At 42.4% G+C, this 22,100-nt stretch overlaps 1 protein-coding gene across 1 annotated transcript in view; it reads left to right on the top strand.

The window, feature by feature from the left end:
* The first annotated feature begins 556 nt into the window (after positions 1-556).
* NARS1 (asparaginyl-tRNA synthetase 1) overlaps positions 557-22,100 on the top strand; it is a 35,953-nt gene continuing 14,409 nt past the window's right edge. Inside the window, 11 exon segments of the mRNA XM_038401320.2 lie at positions 557-618; positions 620-681; positions 10,236-10,318; positions 13,388-13,453; positions 13,568-13,660; positions 14,530-14,619; positions 16,093-16,171; positions 17,064-17,134; positions 17,431-17,517; positions 20,326-20,547; positions 20,720-20,919. Of these exon segments, the coding sequence (XP_038257248.2) occupies positions 572-618; positions 620-681; positions 10,236-10,318; positions 13,388-13,453; positions 13,568-13,660; positions 14,530-14,619; positions 16,093-16,171; positions 17,064-17,134; positions 17,431-17,517; positions 20,326-20,547; positions 20,720-20,919 (1,100 nt within the window). The 5' untranslated portion in view covers positions 557-571.

The following is a 22,100-nucleotide window of genomic DNA, read 5'->3' as shown; positions in this document are numbered from 1 at the left end:
GGGGTGCTGCCCCTGTTCAGCATCCGTGTTTGTAAAACAAGCCAGCACTCCATGCCGTCCATAAGCCTGAGGGCAGGGGACGGCTCTGGACTACTGTGCGGGTCACCCATCTCCTTTCCTGAGCGGTGGCCGAGACTCTCAGCGCCCCACGCCCGGCTGGTGGGAACAGGGCCCCGCAGGCGCTGAGCCGGTCCCGCTCCGGATCCAGCCGGAGTCGGGGCGTTCCCAGGCTTCGCGTTCCGCGCGCCCCGCCAGCCCGGCTGAACCCCCCCTGCCCGCCTGGGCTGCCCAGCGCTCCCAGCCGCCTCCGCTTTTGCACTTAGCCAGATTTCCAGCAGCTGAAGCCCCGCGGCTCCCGGAGCCCAACAGGTCCCCCCGGGCTCAGCCGCAAGGAGGAGACTCTCTCCCGGCCCCCAGCACCGGGCGGCCCTGCAGCGGCGCAGCCCCGGCTCTAAGCCCGCAGCCGCAGCGAGCGACCAATCCCGCCGCGGCCCTCCCGGGGCCGGGCCAATGAGCTCGCCGGGGCGGGGCGGGGCGGGGCGGGGCTGCGGCGAGGCCCGGTCGCAGGCTGATGCAATCTCGCCGCCGGAGCGCAGGGGAGCCGCCCGCTGCCGGGCCGGGGAGTCTCCGCGGCCGCCATGTCCGCGCTGCTCATCCAGGAGGCGGGCGAGCTGGCCCTAGGTGAGTCCCCGCGGGGCGGTGGCCCCGTGAAGGCGCCTTTCGGGCCCCCTGTCGCCCCCTGGGCGGGGCAGCGCGGGGAGAGCCCGGCCCGGCGCCCCCGGCCCGGCGCGGCTCTGCGGCCTGCCGTGGTGCCTGGCCCGGCTGAGCAGCTCCGCGCCGCGAAGGACACGTTGCGCTAGGGTCGGCGCTGCTCGGGGTCGCGCTCTGATCCCTCGCGGCGGGAGGCGCTTGGCCTGCCCAGGCCCCTCGTCAAAAAGGGCAAATCTCCTCGTGGGTCAGTCCGTGGTGAAAACACGGACAACAAAGAGTAGGAGTAAAGGGTCGGTTTTCATCGCGGCGAGAGGTAAGTAGCGCGGGTCCCCCGGCCAGGGCCCTGTGCTACCTAGTCCACGTACTCATTAGCGATCGGGGGAAGGGAGGATAACGGGTGAGGTGGCAGTTTGCAGATGATGTAAAACTATTCGAGATAGTTAAGTCCGAAGTCTTTAAAACAAAGACAAGGAAGTATTTCTTCCCATCATGCACAGTCAACATGATGAACTCGTTGCCAGGGGATGGCGTGAAGGCCAAAAGTGTAAATCTGGTTTTGGTTTTCTTTTCTTTTGTTTTTTTTAAAAGAGAAGTTCATGGAGGATGAGTACATCAATGGCTATTAGCCAAGATGGGCATGGATGCAACCTCCCCCCCTCTCCCCCGTACTCTGGGTGTCCCTAAACCTCTGACTGCCAGAAGCTGGGCTTGGATGACAGGGGATGGATCACTCAAAACTGTTGACTTCCTCTGTAGCATATAGAAAAGGAGGACTTGTGGCACCTTGGAGACTAACACATTTAATGCTCAAATAAGTGTGTTAGTCTCCAAGGTGCCACAAGTCCTCCTTTTCTTTTTGCGAATACAGACTAACACGGCTGCTACTCTGAAATCTGTAGCATATGGCAGTCAGCTGTTAGAAGACAGGGTAATGTGTTAGATGGACCATTGAACTGACCTAGTATGAAAGTTTTCATGAGGTGGCTGAAAGGTCCCTTCACAGCCTGCTGCTGGGCAAGAGGCACTGCTGTTGGAGGCTTGTGTATGCTAAAGAAGTGGGCACTGACCAGTGCTAGGTTGAGAGAGCTGCACCCATTTCCTAGTGTGTCTTCCCACTAGCTCCATCAGCGTCCTGATGCAGGAAAGGAGCTGTGCTAGACACCATCAGAAAGGCAGTAGGTGATGTGTAAGGGATTAAATCCATTCCAACAGGCAACATGGACAGTCTTTTTCCTTGGCTGCCATGAGGCAGTTCAGTGCTGGTTTGTTTTTTTTAATCTGATCAATTACTTCTCCTCTGGAAGTATGAGTCACTGTTGTATCATTGGTTTCAGAGTAGCAGCCCTGTTAGTCTGTATTCGCAAAAAGAAAAGGAGTATTTGTGGCACCTTAGACACTAACAAATTTATTAGAGCATAAGCTTTCGTGAGCTACAGCTCACTTCATCGGATGCATTTGGTGGAAAAAACAGAGGAGAGATTTATATACACGCACACAGAGAACATAAAACAATGGGTTTATCATACACACTGTAAGGAGAGTGATCACTTAAGATAAGCCATCACCAACAGCAGGGGGGGGAAGGAGGAAAACCTTTCATGGTGACAAGCAAGGTAGGCTAATTCCAGCAGTTAACAAGAATATCAGAGGAACAGTGGGGGGTGGGGTGGGAGGGAGAAATACCATGGGGAAATAGTTTTACTTTGTGTAATGACTCATCCATTCCCAGTCTCTATTCAAGCCTAAGTTAATTGTATCCAGTTTGCAAATTAATTCCAATTCAGCAGTCTCTCGTTGGAGTCTGTTTTTGAAGCTTTTTTGTTGAAGGATAGCCACTCTTAGGTCTGTGATCGAGTGACCAGAGAGATTGAAGTGTTCTCCAACTGGTTTTTGAATGTTATAATTCTTGACGTCTGATTTGTGTCCATTCATTCTTTTACGTAGAGACTGTCCAGTTTGGCCAATGTACATGGCAGAGGGGCATTGCTGGCACATGATGGCATATATCACATTGGTAGATGCGCAGGTGAACGAGCCTCTGATAGTGTGGCTGATGTGATTAGGCCCTATGATGGTATCCCCTGAATAGATATGTGGACAGAGTTGGCAACGGGCTTTGTTGCAAGGATAGGTTCCTGGGTTAGTGGTTCTGTTGTGTGGTGTGTGGTTGCTGGTGAGTATTTGCTTCAGATTGGGGGGCTGTCTGTAAGCAAGGACTGGTCTGTCTCCCAAGATCTGAGAGAGCGATGGCTTGTCCTTCAGGATAGGTTGTAGATCCTTGATGATGCGTTGGAGGGGTTTAAGTTGGGGGCTGAAGGTGATGGCTAGTGGCGTTCTGTTGTTTTCTTTGTTGGGCCTGTCCTGTAGTAGGTGACTTCTGGGTACTCTTCTGGCTCTGTCAATCTGTTTCTTCACTTCAGCAGGTGGGTACTGTAGTTGTAGGAATGCATGATAGAGATCTTGTAGGTGTTTGTCTCTGTCTGAGGGGTTGGAGCAAATGCGGTTATATCGTAGCGCTTGGCTGTAGACAATGGATCGAGTGGTATGATCTGGATGAAAGCTAGAGGCATGTAGGTAGGAATAGCGGTCAGTAGGTTTCCGATATAGGGTGGTGTTTATGTGACCATCGCTTATTAGCACCGTAGTGTCCAGGAAGTGGATCTCTTGTGTGGACTGGTCCAGGCTGAGGTTGATGGTGGGATGGAAATTGTTGAAATCATGGTGGAATTCCTCAAGAGCTTCTTTTCCATGGGTCCAGATGATGAAGATGTCATCAATGTAGCGCAAGTAGAGTAGGGGCATTAGGGAACGAGAGCTGAGGAAGCGTTGTATCATTGCAACTAAAAAGTTTGTCCTCCAAACACGCTCAGTTAATTTTTTACAATGTTTTAAGACGCACTGTATCCCAAGTGCTTTATTGTAATAAAAACTAAACATTCATCCCCTTTAAAACAAACAAAAAGGGGACTTCGATTTGAATGACATGCTGGTTATCTTATGCTAAAACATCCCTGGAATTTCTCAATGTTATAGATGACGACAATTTCCTAACTCAAAGCCAACTTGGGGGGATTCTATATTCGACCTTGTGTTAGGGGCTTATTCCTTCACCCGCTTACTTCCCTGGTCCTTCTCACATGAACAGAGAGCATCAATACCCGAAGTCCAAAAGGTGCAAACAATTCTATGTTTATTGGGGTGAACTTCCAGCAAGCATGATTCCAGTTTCCTTCCTTAAGTGTCTCCCTTCCCAGCTCTGACACCACAGAGCCTTACCTGTGTCCCTGTTCCCGTTCTTAGCAAAACGTGATTCCAATTTCCCCACCCCTGTTCCTATTCCCCTTCCTTCCTGATTGACTGCAAACTATAGTAAAACTTGAGTTCTGCGTAGCTATACCTTAATCAATTATTTTCCTGAAATTTAACTAGCCAATCCTAACATACTGTAACATGATTTAACCAATTATATCCCACGCCTTAATTAGTTTACACCACGCCTTAATTAATTATGCAGCAGACAGAAACAATCAGAGAACCAGACAGAGATTATACAGACAAACAATGGCAAAGTGGGAACTATAATGACAAAACAATACAGAAGTGAGGATTTCACATCCCAGCTATTGATAAGTGAGTTCTTGCCAGACAGGATGCTATCTAACTAAGTTTCCTTTTACATCTTCTAGGCACTTCCCTTTCTCTGGAGGTGATAGGCATTATCAGGACAGGATTGTATTCCTAACAGCCCAATAGCCCCTTATTTCAAAGTGACTAGTTTGGAATGTGAGGATGTGGCCGGTCGCTTCCCAGCTTATGGCTGCCTCTGCTGCTTAGCCAAAGGCCTTAGCCTAAGAACAGGGCCTCAGACTGTCACAGTAAGAGAAGGACCTTACACCAGCAGACAGTGATTTTGATTCTTTCTTTTATACCTCTATAACTAGCCAAGTGATAAGAATACACCTAAATTCTTAGAGTCCAGGCCTTTGCAGACAGGCCTGAATATCTATATCCTAACACCTTGTTCTAATAGATAAAGAGGAACTGATCACAGAACTAAAAATTCATGGTAGCTTAGGTACAAGTGATTGTGACTTGATCACATTTATAATGTGCAAGCAGAATAAAGTCTAGACCAGTAATATATATACTTGGTGCTTTCATAGGGCCAATTTCACAAAGCTGAAAGCAATTATGAGTCAAATCAGCTGGGAGGAATAATTTAATTAAAAAATGTGAATGATAATTGGGAATCACTTCAGAACACTTTCATAGATGCCCTAAAAAGCCACAATTCCACAGCTGAGGAAGAAGGCTGTGTTGATTTAAAAAACAACAACCTGGTTTAGAGTGGAAGAGAAGGCAGCTGTAAAATAAATAAATAAGATAAATTAAATAAAATAAAATGGAATAAAGGGGAAGTTAATAGTAATGACTATAAATCAGCAGTTAGGAATTGTAGACAATTGATAAGAGAAGCTAGGGGACACAAGGAGAATTTTATGGCAAGAAGGAGTTTTTAAAATATATTATGAACAAAAAGAATCCTGACAACTGTATTGGTCCATTGCTAGCTGGAATTATCAAAATAACACAGAAGAGACAGAAGTGTTAAATATTTGTTTTTTATTTGAATTTAAGAATGGCCATACTGGGTCAGACCAAAGGCCATCTAGCCCAGTATCCTGTCTTCCAACAGTGACCGATGCCAGGTGCCCAAGAGGGAATGAACAGAACAAGTAATCATCAAATGATGCATCCCCTGTCGCCCCTTCTCAGCTTCCGGCAAACAGAGGCTAGAGACCCCATCTCTGCTCATCTAGTTCTTTTTTGAACCCTGTTATAATCTTGGCCTTCAAAACATCCTCTCGCAAAGAGTTCCACAGGTTGACTATGCGTTGGATTCAGAAATACTCCCTTTTGTTTGTTTTAAACGTGCTGCCTATTAATTTCATTTGGTGACCCCTAGTTCTTGTGTTATGAGAAGGAGTAAAAAACACTTCCTTATTTACTTTCTCCATACCAGTCATGATTTTATGAACCTCTATCATATCCCCCCCTTAGTCATCTCTTGTCTGAGCTGAAAAGTCTCAATCTTATTAATTTCTCCTCATATGGAAGCTGTTCCATACTCCTAATTATTTTTCTTGTCCTTTTCTGAACCTTTTCCAATTCCAATATATCTTTTTTGAGATGAGGCGGCCACATCTGCAAGCAGTATTCAAGATGTGGGCATACCATGGATTTATATAGAGGCAATTTGTTTTATGTTTTATTATCTATCCCTTTCTTAATGATGCCCAACATTCTGTTCACTTTGTTGACTGCCCCTGCACATTGAGTGGATGTTGTCAAAGAACTATCCGCAATGACACCAAGATCCCTTTTTGGAGTGGTAACAGCTAATTTAGACCCCATCATTTTATAGGTATAGTTGGGATTATGTTTTCCAATGTGCATTACTTTGCATTTATCAACATTGAATTTTATCTGCCATTTTGTTGCCCAGTCACCCAGTTTTGTGAAATCCCTTTGTAACGGTTTGCAGTCTGCTTTGGACTTAACTATCTGAGAGTTTTTTTGCAGATTTTGCCATCCCACTGTTTATCCCCCTTGTCCAAAAGAGTGGTTCACTTAGGAAGGAGAAATCAAATACAGCTACAAACTTGGGAGTAACTGGCTAGGTGCTATACTGCTGAAAAGGATTCTGGGGTTTATAGTGCATCACAAATCTGAGCCAAAAATGCAATTTTTGATGATGATGATGCAGTTGCAAAAATTAGCCTTTCTGGGGTCTTGTATGTAAGACATGGGAGGTAATTGTTCTGCTCTACTCTGCACTAGTGAGGCATCAGCTGCAGTACTGTGTCTAGTTCTAGGTGCCATACTTCATGTAAAATGTGGACAAATTGTACAGAGTCCAGAGGAGCGCAACAAAATTGATCAAAAGTTTAGAAAACATGACATACCCAGGTTTTTTAACCTTTTCTGATACGTTTAGTCTTGAGAAAAGAAGACTGAGAGGGGGACCTGATAAGTCTGAAGGTAGGACAAGAAGTAATATGCTTAAACTGCAGCAAGGCCATTTAGGTAAAATATTAGAAAAAGCTTTCTAATGATAAAGGTAGCTAAGCTTTGGAATAGGTTTTCAAGGGAGGAACAGGCTGGACAAACATCTGTCAGAGATGATCTAGGTTTACTTGGTCCTGCCTGAGCACAGGGTGCTGGACTTCCTGACCTCTCGAGGTTCCTTCCAGCCCTACATTTCTATGATTCTGTGTCTGTCTCTCTATATGTTTGTCTGTGTGTCTGTCTCTAGATATAGACACAGATGTATACACACATGCTTGAATTTAGGAACCTAAGAATTGCTGTTGCAGTGATCCATCGAGGTTGGTATTCTCTCTCTCTGGCATTGGCCAGCACTGGATGTTTCAAAGGAAGGTGTGAAAGCCCTATAATGGACAGTTCTGCAATTGCATGCCCAGGGGAGTGACAGAGAGATGTCTGACTCCATGTAGTAATTTCAGCATTATCTTAATAAAATTATTAAATCTGTTTTTATCAGTTTGAGGGTAGATCCATCCTCATCATCGTACCCGCTCATTATACTCCACACCTAAACATAGCCATTATATGGACAACATACCCCCATATCTCAATGTCTGTACTGACCCGTTAAACTTTTACCCCCAATCGGGGAGATTGCAGATTATGTATTCCTTACGCCACCTGCTCCTAAACTGAACTTCACACCCCTTAATAATCTGTATTTTATTCCCTGATAACCAGCAACTTCTATGCCTAAACTCTGTACCGTTTTCTTTTTACTTCAACATAATCTTAATAAAATTATTAAATCTGTTCTGGCTTATCTCCTGAAACATGAGGGTCAATATCCCTTGTACGTTATCCTAGCTAGTTTAACTGGATATTCTCAACATTGGTATAAATATGCCCTTTTTTATTCTTACTAATCTGTGTGCTAAAGTAATATTATGTGATTACTAGGTCCACATGTTAACTATGAAATATAGCTACTAAAAAACCCCAACAAAATACTTTTTCTTGTTCCTTACTTCGATTGTGTTGCTTGTTAATTTCCCCATGTGTAATTTCCCAAACTGTTGTTGTTATAAGTGTCTGACTTACCTTCTCTGTGTGGCTCCTTGTTTTATATACCCTTATCTCACCTCTTTGTCTTCTCCCTAAAATAACAGTCCTAATCTTTTTTTTTTTTTTTAGTCTCTTGTTGTATGGAAGCTTTTCCATGCTTCCAATATTTTTCATTATCCTTTTGTCTGTAGTGAACAGAACTGATGATGATATTCGAGGTGTGGGTGTGCCATCAATTTATGTAATGTCATCGTGTTGCTCCCTATTCCTTTCTTAAAACAATATGCCATACACAGTGTTTGGTTAATTGACAATCACTACATGTTGGGCAAGTACTTTCATTGAACCGTCCTCTGTGATGAGCAGGTCTCTCTCTCTAATTTGGACCCCATCAGCGTGTAGGAATATCTAAAACTTCCTTCCAACGTGCTTCCCCTTATATTTATCTGCACTGAATTTCATCTGTCATGTTACCTAATTGCTGACTTTTGTATTGAACCAGAATAGTGAAAATAGATCAATCCTTGTATTCCAGGCAACAAGAAAAAGGGGCCACCTGATGCAATTAGTAAGTGGTAAATTTGGAACAAATAAAGGAGATACTCCACATAATAGGCCAGTAGAATTTTGTGATTATTAGCCACCAAATCAAGGGATTATAGCAAGATATTTTTAGGGCTGATAATGGTGGTTCATTGCTTTTGCAGTTATAAAGGTAGTCAACAGTTATGAATCAGTACATGTTTCTTGGTTCCTTTCTTTCCTATTTTTTTTACCCCCAAAGCTCTCCTCTTCCACCAATAATTATACAATTAGCTATGTGCATTATGGGTTTGTTTTTGTTGCTTTCCTCTGAAGTATGCAGTCCTGGATATCAGATTCAATGAGCTTCAATGTGGCAAATTCTATGTAACTAAGTTATTGTGCATCTCTTGCTAGTTAGAGAGAAGAGACATGGATGGGTGGAATAAAAGGGGCAACACCAGGGAGGATGGTACAGGAGGAAAAAACACAGTAAAAGGGGAAGTGGCACAACAGACATTGAGAACAGTTAATGGGGTGAGAATGTATCCTAAAGGAATCAGAACAAAAAGAAAAGTGCATAAAGCTAAAAAAGCATTATGCTCCCAGATAACCTACTTTTCAAAAAGTTATATTAAACCAAATATCCTTATTTTCCTGTTGTGGGAAAAATGTGCACTGAGAAGTTGCACCAAAATATTGCAAAAATTGGGAGTTGCAACATACACACGCATCACTTTGAAAAGCACAAAAAACTAGTGTGCAATCACGATTGGTTGGTACATGTATCACTTCAAGAAGAAGAAGAACAGACTTTTAGAATTAACTCTTCGGGGTGTTTTAGAATGAACTCTTAGAGGTGATATTCTTAAACGTGCCAAAGGAAGTTGGGTGCCCAGGTCCGGTCAATAATCCATAGACACTTATCTCCCTTAAGCACTTTTTACAGTTATACACAAGGTCTTTAGTAGTTATTTGCAACCTTGTGTTAAGTTGCTTGTAGTCTTAACTACATATGTGGTGGTTACTCTGCAAAGACATCACTATTGAGTTAATAAGAACATAGGAATTGCCATGCTGGATCAGATCTAAAATCTGTCTGGCTTAGTATTCTGTCTCTGACAGTGGTCTGCATCAGAAGCTTCAGAGGAAGTTGTAAGAAACCTTAATAGGAGGATGGGGATACTAGTCTATATCTACACTACAGAGTAAGATGGGAGTTTGAATTACAGCTCAAGCCTTAACCCACCCCCACCCCCCTTCCATCTATACACAAATTGCACTAACCCTTGGCTTGGTCCTTGGACCCCACAGGTGTGGAGGGTCCACGCCTGAATCAAGCCAGGACCCAGGGTTCAAGCCCTGTTGCTTTGCAGTGTAGATCCTGTTCCAAAAGTAATCTACAGGCTGACTTTCTTTGTCCTCTGTCAGTGGTTTGGTGGACAGTCAAGTTTTCCCGCATCACAAACAAAGGGCCGTTGCTGCCACATTTTGGGAGGTGCTAGGAAGTCTGAGAATGTGGGTGATTGGACTCAGGCCTGCCTAATGCAGTGAAGACTCTGGAGCCTCAGGTAGGAACCAGGGTTCGCCAGTTCCTAACCTGGGGTCCCAAATGAGTGTTGACACTCAAGCTCTAGGTTAACAAACCCAGGGTCTGGGAACTTGAGTTCTGCTAACCCTGGGCTTACATTGCAGTGTAGACATGCTAACAGTTAGAGATTCTCGTGAGACCTGAAGCATGAGGCTTAATGTCTCTTCAAAAACGTCTTCATTAATTATGATGATGCTGAATATTCTTGATAGACATATAAATATCCAATCCCTTTTAAAATCTTACCAAGTTTTGTGCTTGCTTTAAAATACCTGTATATGCTGCTCCTATATTACAGGAGAGATGTACGTTTCGGAACGTGAGGGCTGTGATTCTACTGGTGATGGAACAGAGAAGAAGCCTTTCAAAACAGCTCTGAAGGTATCTGCAGAAAACACACACAGTCTATTTCAAGTTTCAGAATAGCAGCTGTGTTAGTCTGTATTCGCAAAAAAGAAAAGGAGTACTTGTGGCACCTTAGAGACTAACAAATTTATTTGAGCATAAGCTTTCGTGAGCTACAGCTCACTTCATCGGATGCATTCGGTGGAAAATAGAGTGGGGAGATTTATATACACACACAGAGAACATGAAACAATGGGTTTTATCATGCACACTGTAAGGAGAGTGATCACTTAAGATGAGCTATTACCAGCAAGAAGGGGCGGGGGGAAGGAAGAAAACCTTTTGTGGTGATAATGAAGGTGGGCCATTTCCAGCAGTTGACAAGAATGTCTGAGGAACAGTGGGGGAAGAAATAACATGGGGAAATAGTTTTACTTTATGTAATGACTCATCCATTCCCAGTCTCTATTCAAGCCTAAGTTAATTGTATCCAGTTTGCAAATTAATTCCAATTCAGCAGTCTCTCATTGGAGTCTGTTTCTGAAGTTTTTTTGTTGAAGGATAGCCACTTTGAGGTCTGTAATCGTGTGACCGGAGAGATTGAAGTGTTCTCCGACTGGTTTTTGAATGTTATAATTCTTGACGTCTGATTTGTGTCCATTCATTCTTTTACGTAGAGACTGTCCAGTTTGACCAATGTACATGGCAGAGGGGCATTGCTGGCACATGATGGCATATATCACATTGGTAGATGCGCAGGTGAACGAGCCTCTGATAGTGTGGCTGATGTGATTAGGCCCTATGATGGTGTCCCCTGAATAGATATGTGGACAGAGTTGGCAACGGGCTTTGTCGCAAGGATAGGTTCCTGGGTTAGTGGTTCTGTTGTGTGGTGTGTGGTTGCTGGTGACTATTTGCTTCAGGTTGGGGGGCTGTCTGTAAGGAAGGACTGGCCTGTCTCCCAAGATCTGTGAGAGTGATGGGTCATCCTTCAGGATAGGTTGTAGATCTTTGATGATGCACTGGAGAGGTTTTAGTTGGGAGCTGAAGGTGATGGCTAGTGGCGTTCTGTTGTTTTCTTTGTTGGGCCTGTCCTGTAGTAGGTGACTTCTGGATACTCTTCTGGCTCTGTCAATCTGTTTCTTCACTTCAGCAGGTGGGTATTGTAGTTGTAGGAATGCATGATAGAGATCTTGTAGGTGTTTGTCTCTGTCTGAGGGGTTGGAGCAAATGCAGTTATATTGTAGAGCTTGACTGTAGTCAATGGATCGTGTGGTGTGATCTGGATGAGAGCTAGAGGCATGTAGGTAGGAAAAGCGGTCAGTAGGTTTCCGATATAGGGTGGTGTTTGTGTGACCATCGCTTATTAGCACCGTAGTGTCCAGGAAGTGGATCTCTTGTGTGGACTGGTCCAGGCTGAGGTTGATGGTGGGATGGAAATTGTTGAAATCATGGTGGAATTCCTCAAGGGCTTCTTTTCCATGGGTCCAGATGATGAAGATGTCATCAATGTAGCACAAGTAGAGTAGGGGCATTAGGGGACAAGAGCTGAGGAAGCGTTGTTCTAAGTCAGCCATAAAAATGTTGGCATACTGTGGGGCCAAGCGGGTACCCATCGCAGTGCCGCTGATTTGAAGGTATACATTGTCCCCAGATGTGCAATAGTTATGGGTGAGGACAAAGTTCAACCACCAGGTTAGCCGTGACATTATCGGGAATACTGTTCCTGATGGCTTGTAGTCCATCTTCGTGTAGAATGTTGGTGTAGAGGGCTTCTACATCCATAGTGGCTAAGATGGTGTTTTTAGGAAGATCGCCGATGGATTGTAGTTTCCTCAGGAAGTCAGTGGTATCTCAAAGATAGCTGGGAGTGCTGGTAGGGTAGGGCCTGAGGAGGGAGTCTACATAGTCAGACAATCCTGCTGTCAGGGTGCCAATGTCTGAGACGATGGGGCGTCCAGGATTTCCAGGTTTGTGGATCTTGGGTAGCAGATAGAATACCCCAGGTCATGGTTCCGGGGGGGGGTGTGTGTGCGGATTTGTTCTTGTGCTTTTTCAGGGAGTTTCTTGAGCAAATGCTGTAGTTTCTTTTGGTAACCCTCAGTGGGACCAGGGGGTAATGGCTTGTAGAAAGTGGTGTTGGAGAGCTACCTAGTAGGCTCTTGTTCATATTCCGACCTATTCATGATGACGACAGCCTTTGTCAGCCTTTTTTGATTATGATGTCAGAGTTGTTCCTGAGGCTGTGGATGGCATTGTGTTCTGCACGGCTGAGGTTATGGGGCAAGTGATGCTGCTTTTCCACAATTTCAGCCCGTGCACGTCAGCAGAAGCACTCTATGTAGAAGTCCAGTCTGTTATTTCGACCTTCAGGAGGAGTCCACCCAGAATCCTTCTTTTTGTAATGTTGGTAGGAAGGTCCCTGTGGGTTAATACGTTGGTTAGAGGTGTGTTGGAAATACTCCTTGAGTCAGAGACATCGAAAATATTTCCCCAGGTTATTTCTCCCCCCCACCCCACCCCCCACTGTTCCTCAGACGTTCTTGTTAACTGCTGGAAATGGCCCCCCTTGATTATCACCACAAAAGGTTTTCCTCCTCTTCCCTCCTTCCCTCCCCCCCCCCCGCTGGTAATAGCTCATCTTAAGTGATCACTCTCCTTACAGTGAGTGTGATTAAAAACCCATTGTTTCATGTTCTGTGTGTGTGTAAATAAATCTCCCCACTGTATTTTCCACCAAATGCATCCGATGAAGTGAGCTGTAGCTCACGAAAGCTTATGCTCAAATAAATTTGTTAGTCTCTAAGGTGCCACAAATACTCCTTTTCTTTTTTTAGTCTATTTCAAGTCATGTTGTTTCACTTCCGGACAAACAGCCAATTATTTAGGGAAATACCTGTAAACTAGTGGTGGGCCAGATTTGATCTGAATGGCTTTTTAATTAGCTGTTCTCTTTACATGTAAATCATATATATCTTAACATCTGGTCATCATTGATGTGTTTTGTAAATGTAGGATGTCCACCATATTGTCTTATTGACAGTCTGGCTTCAGTATTCTTATGATGAAACTGACTTTGCACTTTTTTTTTTTCCCCCTTTTAAGGCTTTGATGACAGCAGGAAAGGAACCATTTCCTACTATTTATGTGGATTCGCAAAAAGAAAATGAGGTGATGTTTAAATGGATATTTCTAATTAAATGAGGTATTACGGTTCCTATTTTTCAAGACACAAATAACTTCTTTCTCTTCCCCTCCTTCCCATATCTCACCGGATTCATCTAGAGATGGGATGCTATTTCTAAGTCACAAATGAAGAATGTCAAAAAAACATGGCACAGAGAACAAATGAAGAATGAAGCTAGGGAGAAGAAAGAGGTGAGTTATGAATACTGCCAAGTCAGCTCATTTAGAAATTAAAAATAAAAAATTCCATCTTAGTTCCCCTGAAAATGGCATATGCTAATCCTGAGTGTGCTGTTATAGTGGTGGATGAAGACTGTAGCAGGCAAAGTGATCAGTAGTGCACTAGTCAGAATTACAACCTTTAAGGCCACTGCTTGTGTGCCCAGATAGTTTAATTTTGCCAGAGAAGGGCAGAGAAAGTTAAATGTAATTGGCCCTATTCTATCCTTGGATATATGGTTTGACTCCAATTGATTTCAATATATATGTATGTATGTTAGTTGTTTTCACTTCATCAAGACAAGCAAATGGTCTGCGTCAGGGCTGGGATGAGTTTCTATAAATTTTGGATGTGAATGTGGATGTCTCTAAACTCCTCCAACCTTCTCTAAACCAGGTTAAGGTCACTTCTAGGAAGCGTTTCATGTCCTGGGGATCGCATCCATGTACCTTAGGGCAGATTTTTGACACATTGTAGCAGTGCTGAGATTGTATGTAAGCACAGGTTTCAGAGTAGCAGCCGTGTTAGTCTGTATTCGCAAAAAGAAAAGGAGTACTTGTGGCACCTTAGAGACTAACAAATTTATTAGAGCATAAGCTCCAAATGCATCCGATGAAGTGAGCTGTAGCTCACGAAAGCTTATGCTCTAATAAATTTGTTAGTCTCTAAGGTGCCACAAGTACTCCTTTTCTTTTTGTATGTAAGCATTCATCTTTAAAGATGTACATTACAGTTTCGTACTGCTGTCCGTGGGGAGTGATACTGGTATAAATAACCTGTAGTTATTTGTAGTTATCGTTAACACCAATACATCATTTATGGAAAAACTTCTTACAATTAGGCAGAAGACATTTTGCGACGAGAGAAGAACCTGGAGGAAGCTAAGAAAATTACCATCAAGAATGATCCCAGTCTTCCAGAGCCTAAATGCGTGAGTGAAACCTAATGGATAAGAAACCCCTGTAACAATCTCTTTCTTGTATTTATAAACAGCATGATTCTGAGGTGTGCTCTGCATCATCACCAGCTGTTGAAGTCTACGATACTGTTCTTTCCTTGAGATTTTATTCTCTCTGGTCATTAACATATCCTCATACGTTTCATCTCCCTCATGCACCTCACAGTTCACTGAGCCTGCTTGACTTTAATTTGGATTCTCCCAGTCCATAGGAAAAGGAGCAAAGGAAAAGAGCCAGGCTGTATTTCTGTTTGAAACAGCCTAATGAGTTTTTGTTGGTCTTTTTTTTTAATTGCTAAAAAGACCCTTGTTTAAAGTTTGCCCCCAACAGAAGAGCTTTTGCCATGATGGAGGAAATATTGCTGATTTGAGAAACATACATACTGAATTAATATCCAATATGTATAGGCCTAAGTTCTACTTAATTACGTTCGTACAGCAACACTGAAGTTAGTGAGGTTTGGCAAGTCTAAATCAGAGAGGAATTGGGAAGCAAAACACAAACATTCTGCTAGATCACAATCTTGAAGACACTTCTTAAAGCATGTGTGAAAGAATTTTGCTTTGAGATTTCCACTCCAACATAAGCAAACAGTGTGCTCAGTTGTACCAAAGTCAATCTCTTGTCTTTCCCTGACCAATGCACTGTAGCAATTCCAAGTTGCAGATGGCTGGGGCTTTAAAATCTGTTAACCGATAACTAGATAAGTCTCTGAAGAGCAACACCAGCCTGCCAGTTGGAGAGTCAGCCTGACCACGAGTGCCTCAACAGTGACTTTGCAATGGGTTTCAATCAGTACCAAAATAAAATGCATCAAAAAGTGCCAGTTACCTAAAATTCTAATTCATTATCCTCTCTCTCATTTTGACTTCTAACTGAACTCCTATCTTACTGAGTAACTTTAAAAATTAGTGCAGAAAAGGCTCTTCAGACCTTCGGGTGAAGGAAAGCTGTATGTTCAAGGTTTCTTGCGCAGATTGGTGTGGCAATTTGGTATATATTCAAGTATAAGTAATATCTGAGAGGTGAACTTTTGCATGTGCTGACTCTTGTATTCAAATAAGATGCAAAACCAAATTCCTGATCAGTTGTGGTCATTAAAGTTCCCATGTTGCTATCTGACAAAGTACATTCTGCTTAACAGTCCTAATAACCTACTATGAAATTTGGTTAGGACATCAGAGGTGCTTGAACGCAAGCCTTTCTATTTTTAACTTGGTAGGATATTCTTCCCTTGGTGCCTAAACTGTCATGCAGTATTGATGCGTGCTGTTCGATCCCTTTTGTGTTCTATCCCGGATGTCTGTGCATTTCAATAGTTAGAAGAAGCTGTTTCTGGGGTCATATCCCATATGCCCATGAAGCTGTAGAAATGAAAGGCACTGTCTAAATGTCAGTTTATGATTTATCTCTGTGGTTCATTGATTTTAATCCATGCTTTACAGGTGAAGATTCGTGCTCTAGAGGCACACAGAAGCCAACGAGTGAAGGTTTTTGGCTGGGTCCACCGGTTACGTAGACAAGGTAAACAGTCCTTTATGTAGACAAGGTAAATAGCTACCCCTTCAAAGTAATTGAGTCAATGCAAAGAGGAGGAATGAGTCCGTAGTAATCCAAGGTGTAGAGTATAATAGGCCACATTCAGGCTCACCTCGCTCATGCTAGAAAAGCTGGGAGGTGCAGGAAAAATGAACAGCTTCTGTAGCACCTGGTAAAGCTGTCGATCCTAATCCTGGATCCACTGATGCTTCATAGATGTCCTCTGTCAGGTATCCTAGAAGGATTGAACTTGATGTGACCTCTGGGGATCAGGGTGTGATGCTAGCTGTCCTACCTTAACAGCAATTCCTATTGCATGGCATGCTGTGCAATCTGTTTCTTCCCAGAAGGAAAAACTTGAACAAAAGGGCTTTCTTTAGTTGTGGATGGGAGGGACTACATCGTTTCCCACACAATAGCTGTCATTTGGGCCTTTATATTCAGCACCTGTATATAGCACCTCTGTATGTCCAGTCCAAAGGGCCTAGCCCTGAGAACATCCAGCACTCGTCAAATTATTGGGAGTAAAATCCTGACCCTATTGATATCAATGGGAATTTTGCCATTAACTTCAGTGGAGCCAGGATTTTGGCCTGGCAGATTTGGATGCCTAATGCCTCCTAGGATTAGGCTCTACATATGACTTCATCTTTCATTATCTTTTGGTATAAAACCCTTTCCACACAACTGTGTTTTTTACCATCCAACAAATGTTTTAATGTGTAGTTCTGGTATTAATTAGTGATCATGAGCAACCCTTAACAGACAAACCCTGAAAACAAACTGCCTTGGTAACATTTGCTGGGTGTGGGCCTGCTGAACTGAATAAAGTAATAGTTTCGTCTGACGAGTCTGGGTTTTTGTTTTTGTTAACTAGGAAGAAATTTGATGTTCCTCGTGTTAAGGGATGGCACAGGATTTCTGCAGTGTGTCCTGTCGGATGAACTGGTGAGTTGCAGGGTTTTATTTTCTTCTGCAATGCAAAAGAGAAACTATCAGTACCTAGTGTTGTTTCCTTTATATGCCCCACTTGAAAGCTTGACTTTAACTTTTCATAAAGGTTTAATGAATTAAACCATAATATGGTTACGGGGTCTCTTTCTCACTCATACCACTGGCGTTTTTCTTTTTCACAGAATGAGTTCACGATGGGATTATGAACCTTCTTTCTTTATCTCTGGACCCTTGTAGAGTTTGTACTCTAGCTGTAAATTTAAAATCTTTGTCTGTCTCTCTTTCTATAGTGCCAGTGTTACAATGGAGTGATCCTCTCTACAGAGAGCAGTGTGGCGGTGTATGGTACATTAAACCTTGTTCCTGAAGGCAAGCAGGTAAGGGAGTTAGTTGCAGCTGTGAGTTTGCTTTTTTCCCCCCCACCCACCCATCACTCAGTCAGATGGTATAATATGGCCCTTTTTGGGAGGGGCAGGGAAGGTGGAGAGGGAGCAGGGGGAAACAACTCCTTAATTGATTTCAATGGGGATTGCTGCTCAAAAATTGGCTGCATGATATGGCTGAGAGACAGTGTGTGTGCGTGCACGGGTTTGTGCTTGCATGCGTGTGTTCTAACGGGGTAATATTTCTATTTTATCTTTTAGCTGAAATTGCATTTCCTTAGGGTACTAGTAGGGTAGAGTATTGTCTTTAAATATAGACATGGCTTTAGTTTTCCTAAAAAGCAAGATGATGGTTTTTGGTTTTTTTTTTAAGAATTATTTTAGTAGTAACGTGGTGCTTCTCAACTCTACTCTCTAGATGAGATTTGTGCTTGTAGGCTCCCCTCTATTCAGGATAACCTGTGGGAGCATGGAGACTTTAATTTGGTCATTAAAAAAAAAAAATTGAGGGGGACACAAAACCACGTAGCCTGAAAACTGGCCTTTAAACGTGTTTTGTGTTCGTTAATCATAATTTCAGTATCGTTTATAACTGCTGGAAATGTATAAAAATACAATAAGGTTGTAGACTAAAAACCATAATAGTGTTTATACTTTAGTGCCTTATAATTGATCGTGTAAATTTGAGATTGGAACGATTCCATTAACACTTATGAATCCTTTCACATCTGAAGCTAGGGCCAGTTCTACAATAAGTAACTTCATCAAGGATACCCATAAAAGGAGTTCAAACTGAAGGTAGGGCTGGGAAATTTTCCAGGAATTCATATGGGGAGAGAAATTGGATGAGGATGATCCAAAGTTTTAGGCTATCTTAAAATATAGTAATGTATAGTAAATATAACTCCCATAAAATGAATTAATAGTAGGACATTTGTTTTCGAATATCTTCTCAGTTGCACTTAGTCTAATTAATTCAGTTATAAAATGTCTTCTGCAGAATAAATATAAATCCATATTGTAAACCAATGCTTGAATATAGTTTCTCGATGTTTGTTGGATTTGCTGGGGGGGAAATTCTGAGAATGAAAAACAAAAGAGAAGGCTATTCTGATAGTGCTCTAAGTAGCTATTAAAGAGCCAACTTTGAAGAAGATTAGGCTGTTCAACTAACCACTGATGTTAAGAAAGAATGGGACAAATTCTGCCTAATTTACACTCCTAGAAGCCGTATTGATATTCAGTTTTCTGGGTTCTGCCCTCTGGTTCACTGAGTTCCCATAACTATGGCACAGTCTACAGTGAGACTCTCAATTATGTTGTGGACCCTTCCTGGAGAATAGTTGCATATGGGTTTTGTTAGAAAGGTGTTAATTTATTCAGAAATTTCATCATACAGTGAAAATGTATTTACTTCTACACAAACACTTGTGTACATTTTATTGAGTCTAGAAAGTTTGGAAAAGGGGAAAAAGGAAATGGGGCCAAACAAGTCACAATCTGGACTATCTACTCTCTGTTTCACTGAGTTTAGGAGCCATGTTTGAATACAGTTCAGCAAACCTATTTCCAAAATGCACTTGCCAGCCAGTGTGTGAACATGGCCCAACAGTGTTAGACTTGTGTTTTTAAAAACCTGGGCTACAACATGCTGTCTGGCAGTATCCACACTGGTGGGCAAAACAGAGTTAGGAACCTGTTAGCTGGAACTGTGTGTTTAAAACAAGTTGTAATCCTCCCTATCACTCTGAGATGACAGACTGCATCCGTAAGAGAACTTGTCTAAAGAACCGAACCCCAATTGTATTGGAGCTTATAGCTGCTAGTATCAAGTTAAAATCATATTATCAGGTCAGAAATAATAATATCCTTCCCTTTGTTAGAGTTTAATATCCTCAGGTATTATTACTAACTTCTAACTTTTTTTTGTGCTTTTTGTTTACTATGTATATTCATTAGCTCATTATTGTCTCTGTCATTTTGGACAGCGAAAGCCAGATAGAATCAGAAAATGAAATTTTTGCCTTAGCAAATGGTATAATTGGGATTATGACACTATAGCATATGCTACTTAAACTCCAAAATGGACAATTTGTTGTTTCCTTTTTCAGCAGTTAGCTAAAATTAGTAATGGGAGGGTTTTCTGCTTTCATATGGGCGTGAAATTCAGCACAATGCAGAAAGCTCAGAAAAGCCCCCACGTCCCATCCAAGCCCTGGGATGAAATTCCTCCATAGTCTATATATGGTGGTCCTTCCACCATCATATGAGCAACTCCCATTGACTTTAGTGAGAGTTGCATGTATTCTTCAGCAGGAGGAGACGGGACAAAAATATACGAAGGTCAGAATGCCTTAGATTCCTATCAAGGGTTAACTTGTATACCACATCCCAAATGTGGATATTTTCATGGGAGTGGGGAGAGGAGGGATTTTTCACTGTTTTCACAAGAGTAGCAGTCATTTGGGAACATTGACAAGATACCTCAGACCATGCAAGTTCTGATGATGAAAATCTTTTACACTGAGTAACTTTTTATTAATCAGCAGTAGCACATAATGCCACTGTAGTTAAATCAGTGGATCCCAACCCAGTCTTGGGTTGCAAATCATTTGTCTAAAGATGGCATTGTTGAATTACAAAAAATGGCAATTTAAAAGCATTGCCTTTCTCAGTAGGCCTTGAACATCTAGGGCCAAAACAGAGCTCTTAGCAACAGAGTAAGTTAGACTATCAAGTTACCAATTTTAGTTGACAGTACCAAACTTCTAATGTGTATGTTGTTTCTTCTAAAACCCATAGGCTCCAGGAGGCCATGAGTTGAGTTGTGACTATTGGGAGCTGATTGGTCTGGCTCCAGCTGGAGGGGCTGATAACCTGATCAATGAGGAATCGGATGTCGATGTGCAGCTTAACAACAGGTATATGATGATCCGAGGAGAGAATATGTCCAAAATCTTCAAGGTGCGCTCCATGGTCATACAGTGCTTCAGGGATCACTTCTTTGACAATGGATATTACGAAGTAAGTATAGCTTTCTTTCCTTCTTCAGAGCCTCAGTGAGGCTTCTAGATATACTGTATAGACTTCAATATTGAAGTGGATTACACAAAAATTACTTGTCAATTAGGAGACCACTTTCTGACTGTTTTTATAGATGTAATTCTTAACTTAATAACAAGGTTTTGTTTAACAGATCACTCCACCGACACTAGTCCAAACGCAGGTTGAAGGAGGCTCCACGCTATTCAAACTGGATTATTTTGGCGAAGAGGCATACTTGACACAGTCATCCCAGCTGTACCTGGAGACCTGCATCCCTGCATTAGGAGACACGTTTTGTATCGCCCAGTCGTACAGAGCTGAGCAGTCCAGGACGCGCAGACACCTGGCAGAGTATGGGAATAATTGTAGTATAAGCATGTATGTGTTTAGAGAGCAAGGGAGCAGCAATCAGTCAGGAACAATAGGACTCTGCGAAAAGAAAGATGGAGCATTATGCTAATATGCAAGGGGCTGACCAAAGCTACTTTGGAAATGTCCTAATCCCAAGGTCAGTGGGTGGGAGGCAGAGCATTAGAGGAGACTCACTCCTCTTCTCCAATTTGTCCAGATGGAGAATGTCCTTTATTGAGCTTCTGTTGCTGGAATATGCTGTGGATGCCATTGTGTAACTTGTGAAGGGAATAAGTTTATAAGTAGGGCTGTCAAGCAATTAAAAAAAAATCACAATTGCACTGTTAAATGATAATACCACTTCTTTAAATATTTGTGGATGTTTTCTACATTTACAAATATATTGATTTCAATTACAACACAGAATACGAAGTGTATAGTGCTCAATTTATATTTATTTTTGATTACAGATATTTATACTGTAAAAAACAAAAGATAGTATTTTTTAGTTTCCCCATTGCAAGTAGTATAGTGCAGTCTTTTTATCATGAAAGTTGAATTTACAAATGTAGAATTGTGTGTAAAAAAAAAAAAACAAAACAAAACCAAAAAAAACCCCTGCATTCAAAAAGAAAATTATGTAAAACTGCCTACAAGTCCACTCAGTCCTACTTCTTGTTCAGCCAATCACTCGACAAACAAGTTTGTTTACATTTGCAGGAGATAATACTGCCTGCTTCTTGTTTACATTGTCACCTGAAAGTGAGAACAGGCGTTCACATGGCACTGTTGTAGCCAGCGTCACAAGATATTTACATGCCAAATGCTCTAAAGATTTATATGTCCCTTCATGCCTCAACCACCATTTCAGAGGACATGCGTCCATGCTGATGACTGGTTCTGCTCGATAACAAGCCAAAGCAGTGCAGACTGATATAGGTTCATTTTCATCATCTGATCAGATGCCACCAGCAGCAGGTTGATTTTCCTTTTTGGTGGTTTGCGTTCTGTAGTTTCCGCATCAGAGAGTTGTTCTTTAAGACTTCTGAAAGCATGCTCCACACCTCGCCCTGCTCAGATTTTTGGAAGGCACTTCAGATTCTTAAGCCTTGGGTCAAGTGCTGTAGCTGTCTTTAGAAATCTCACATTGGTACCTTCTTTGCATTTTGTCAAATCTGCAG

Source organism: Dermochelys coriacea, chromosome 5, assembly GCF_009764565.3.
Source record: "Dermochelys coriacea isolate rDerCor1 chromosome 5, rDerCor1.pri.v4, whole genome shotgun sequence".
Lineage (NCBI taxonomy): Eukaryota > Metazoa > Chordata > Testudines > Dermochelyidae > Dermochelys > Dermochelys coriacea.
The sequence above is the reverse complement of the archived record's forward strand: the minus strand, read 5'-3'. Positions and strand labels throughout refer to the sequence as shown.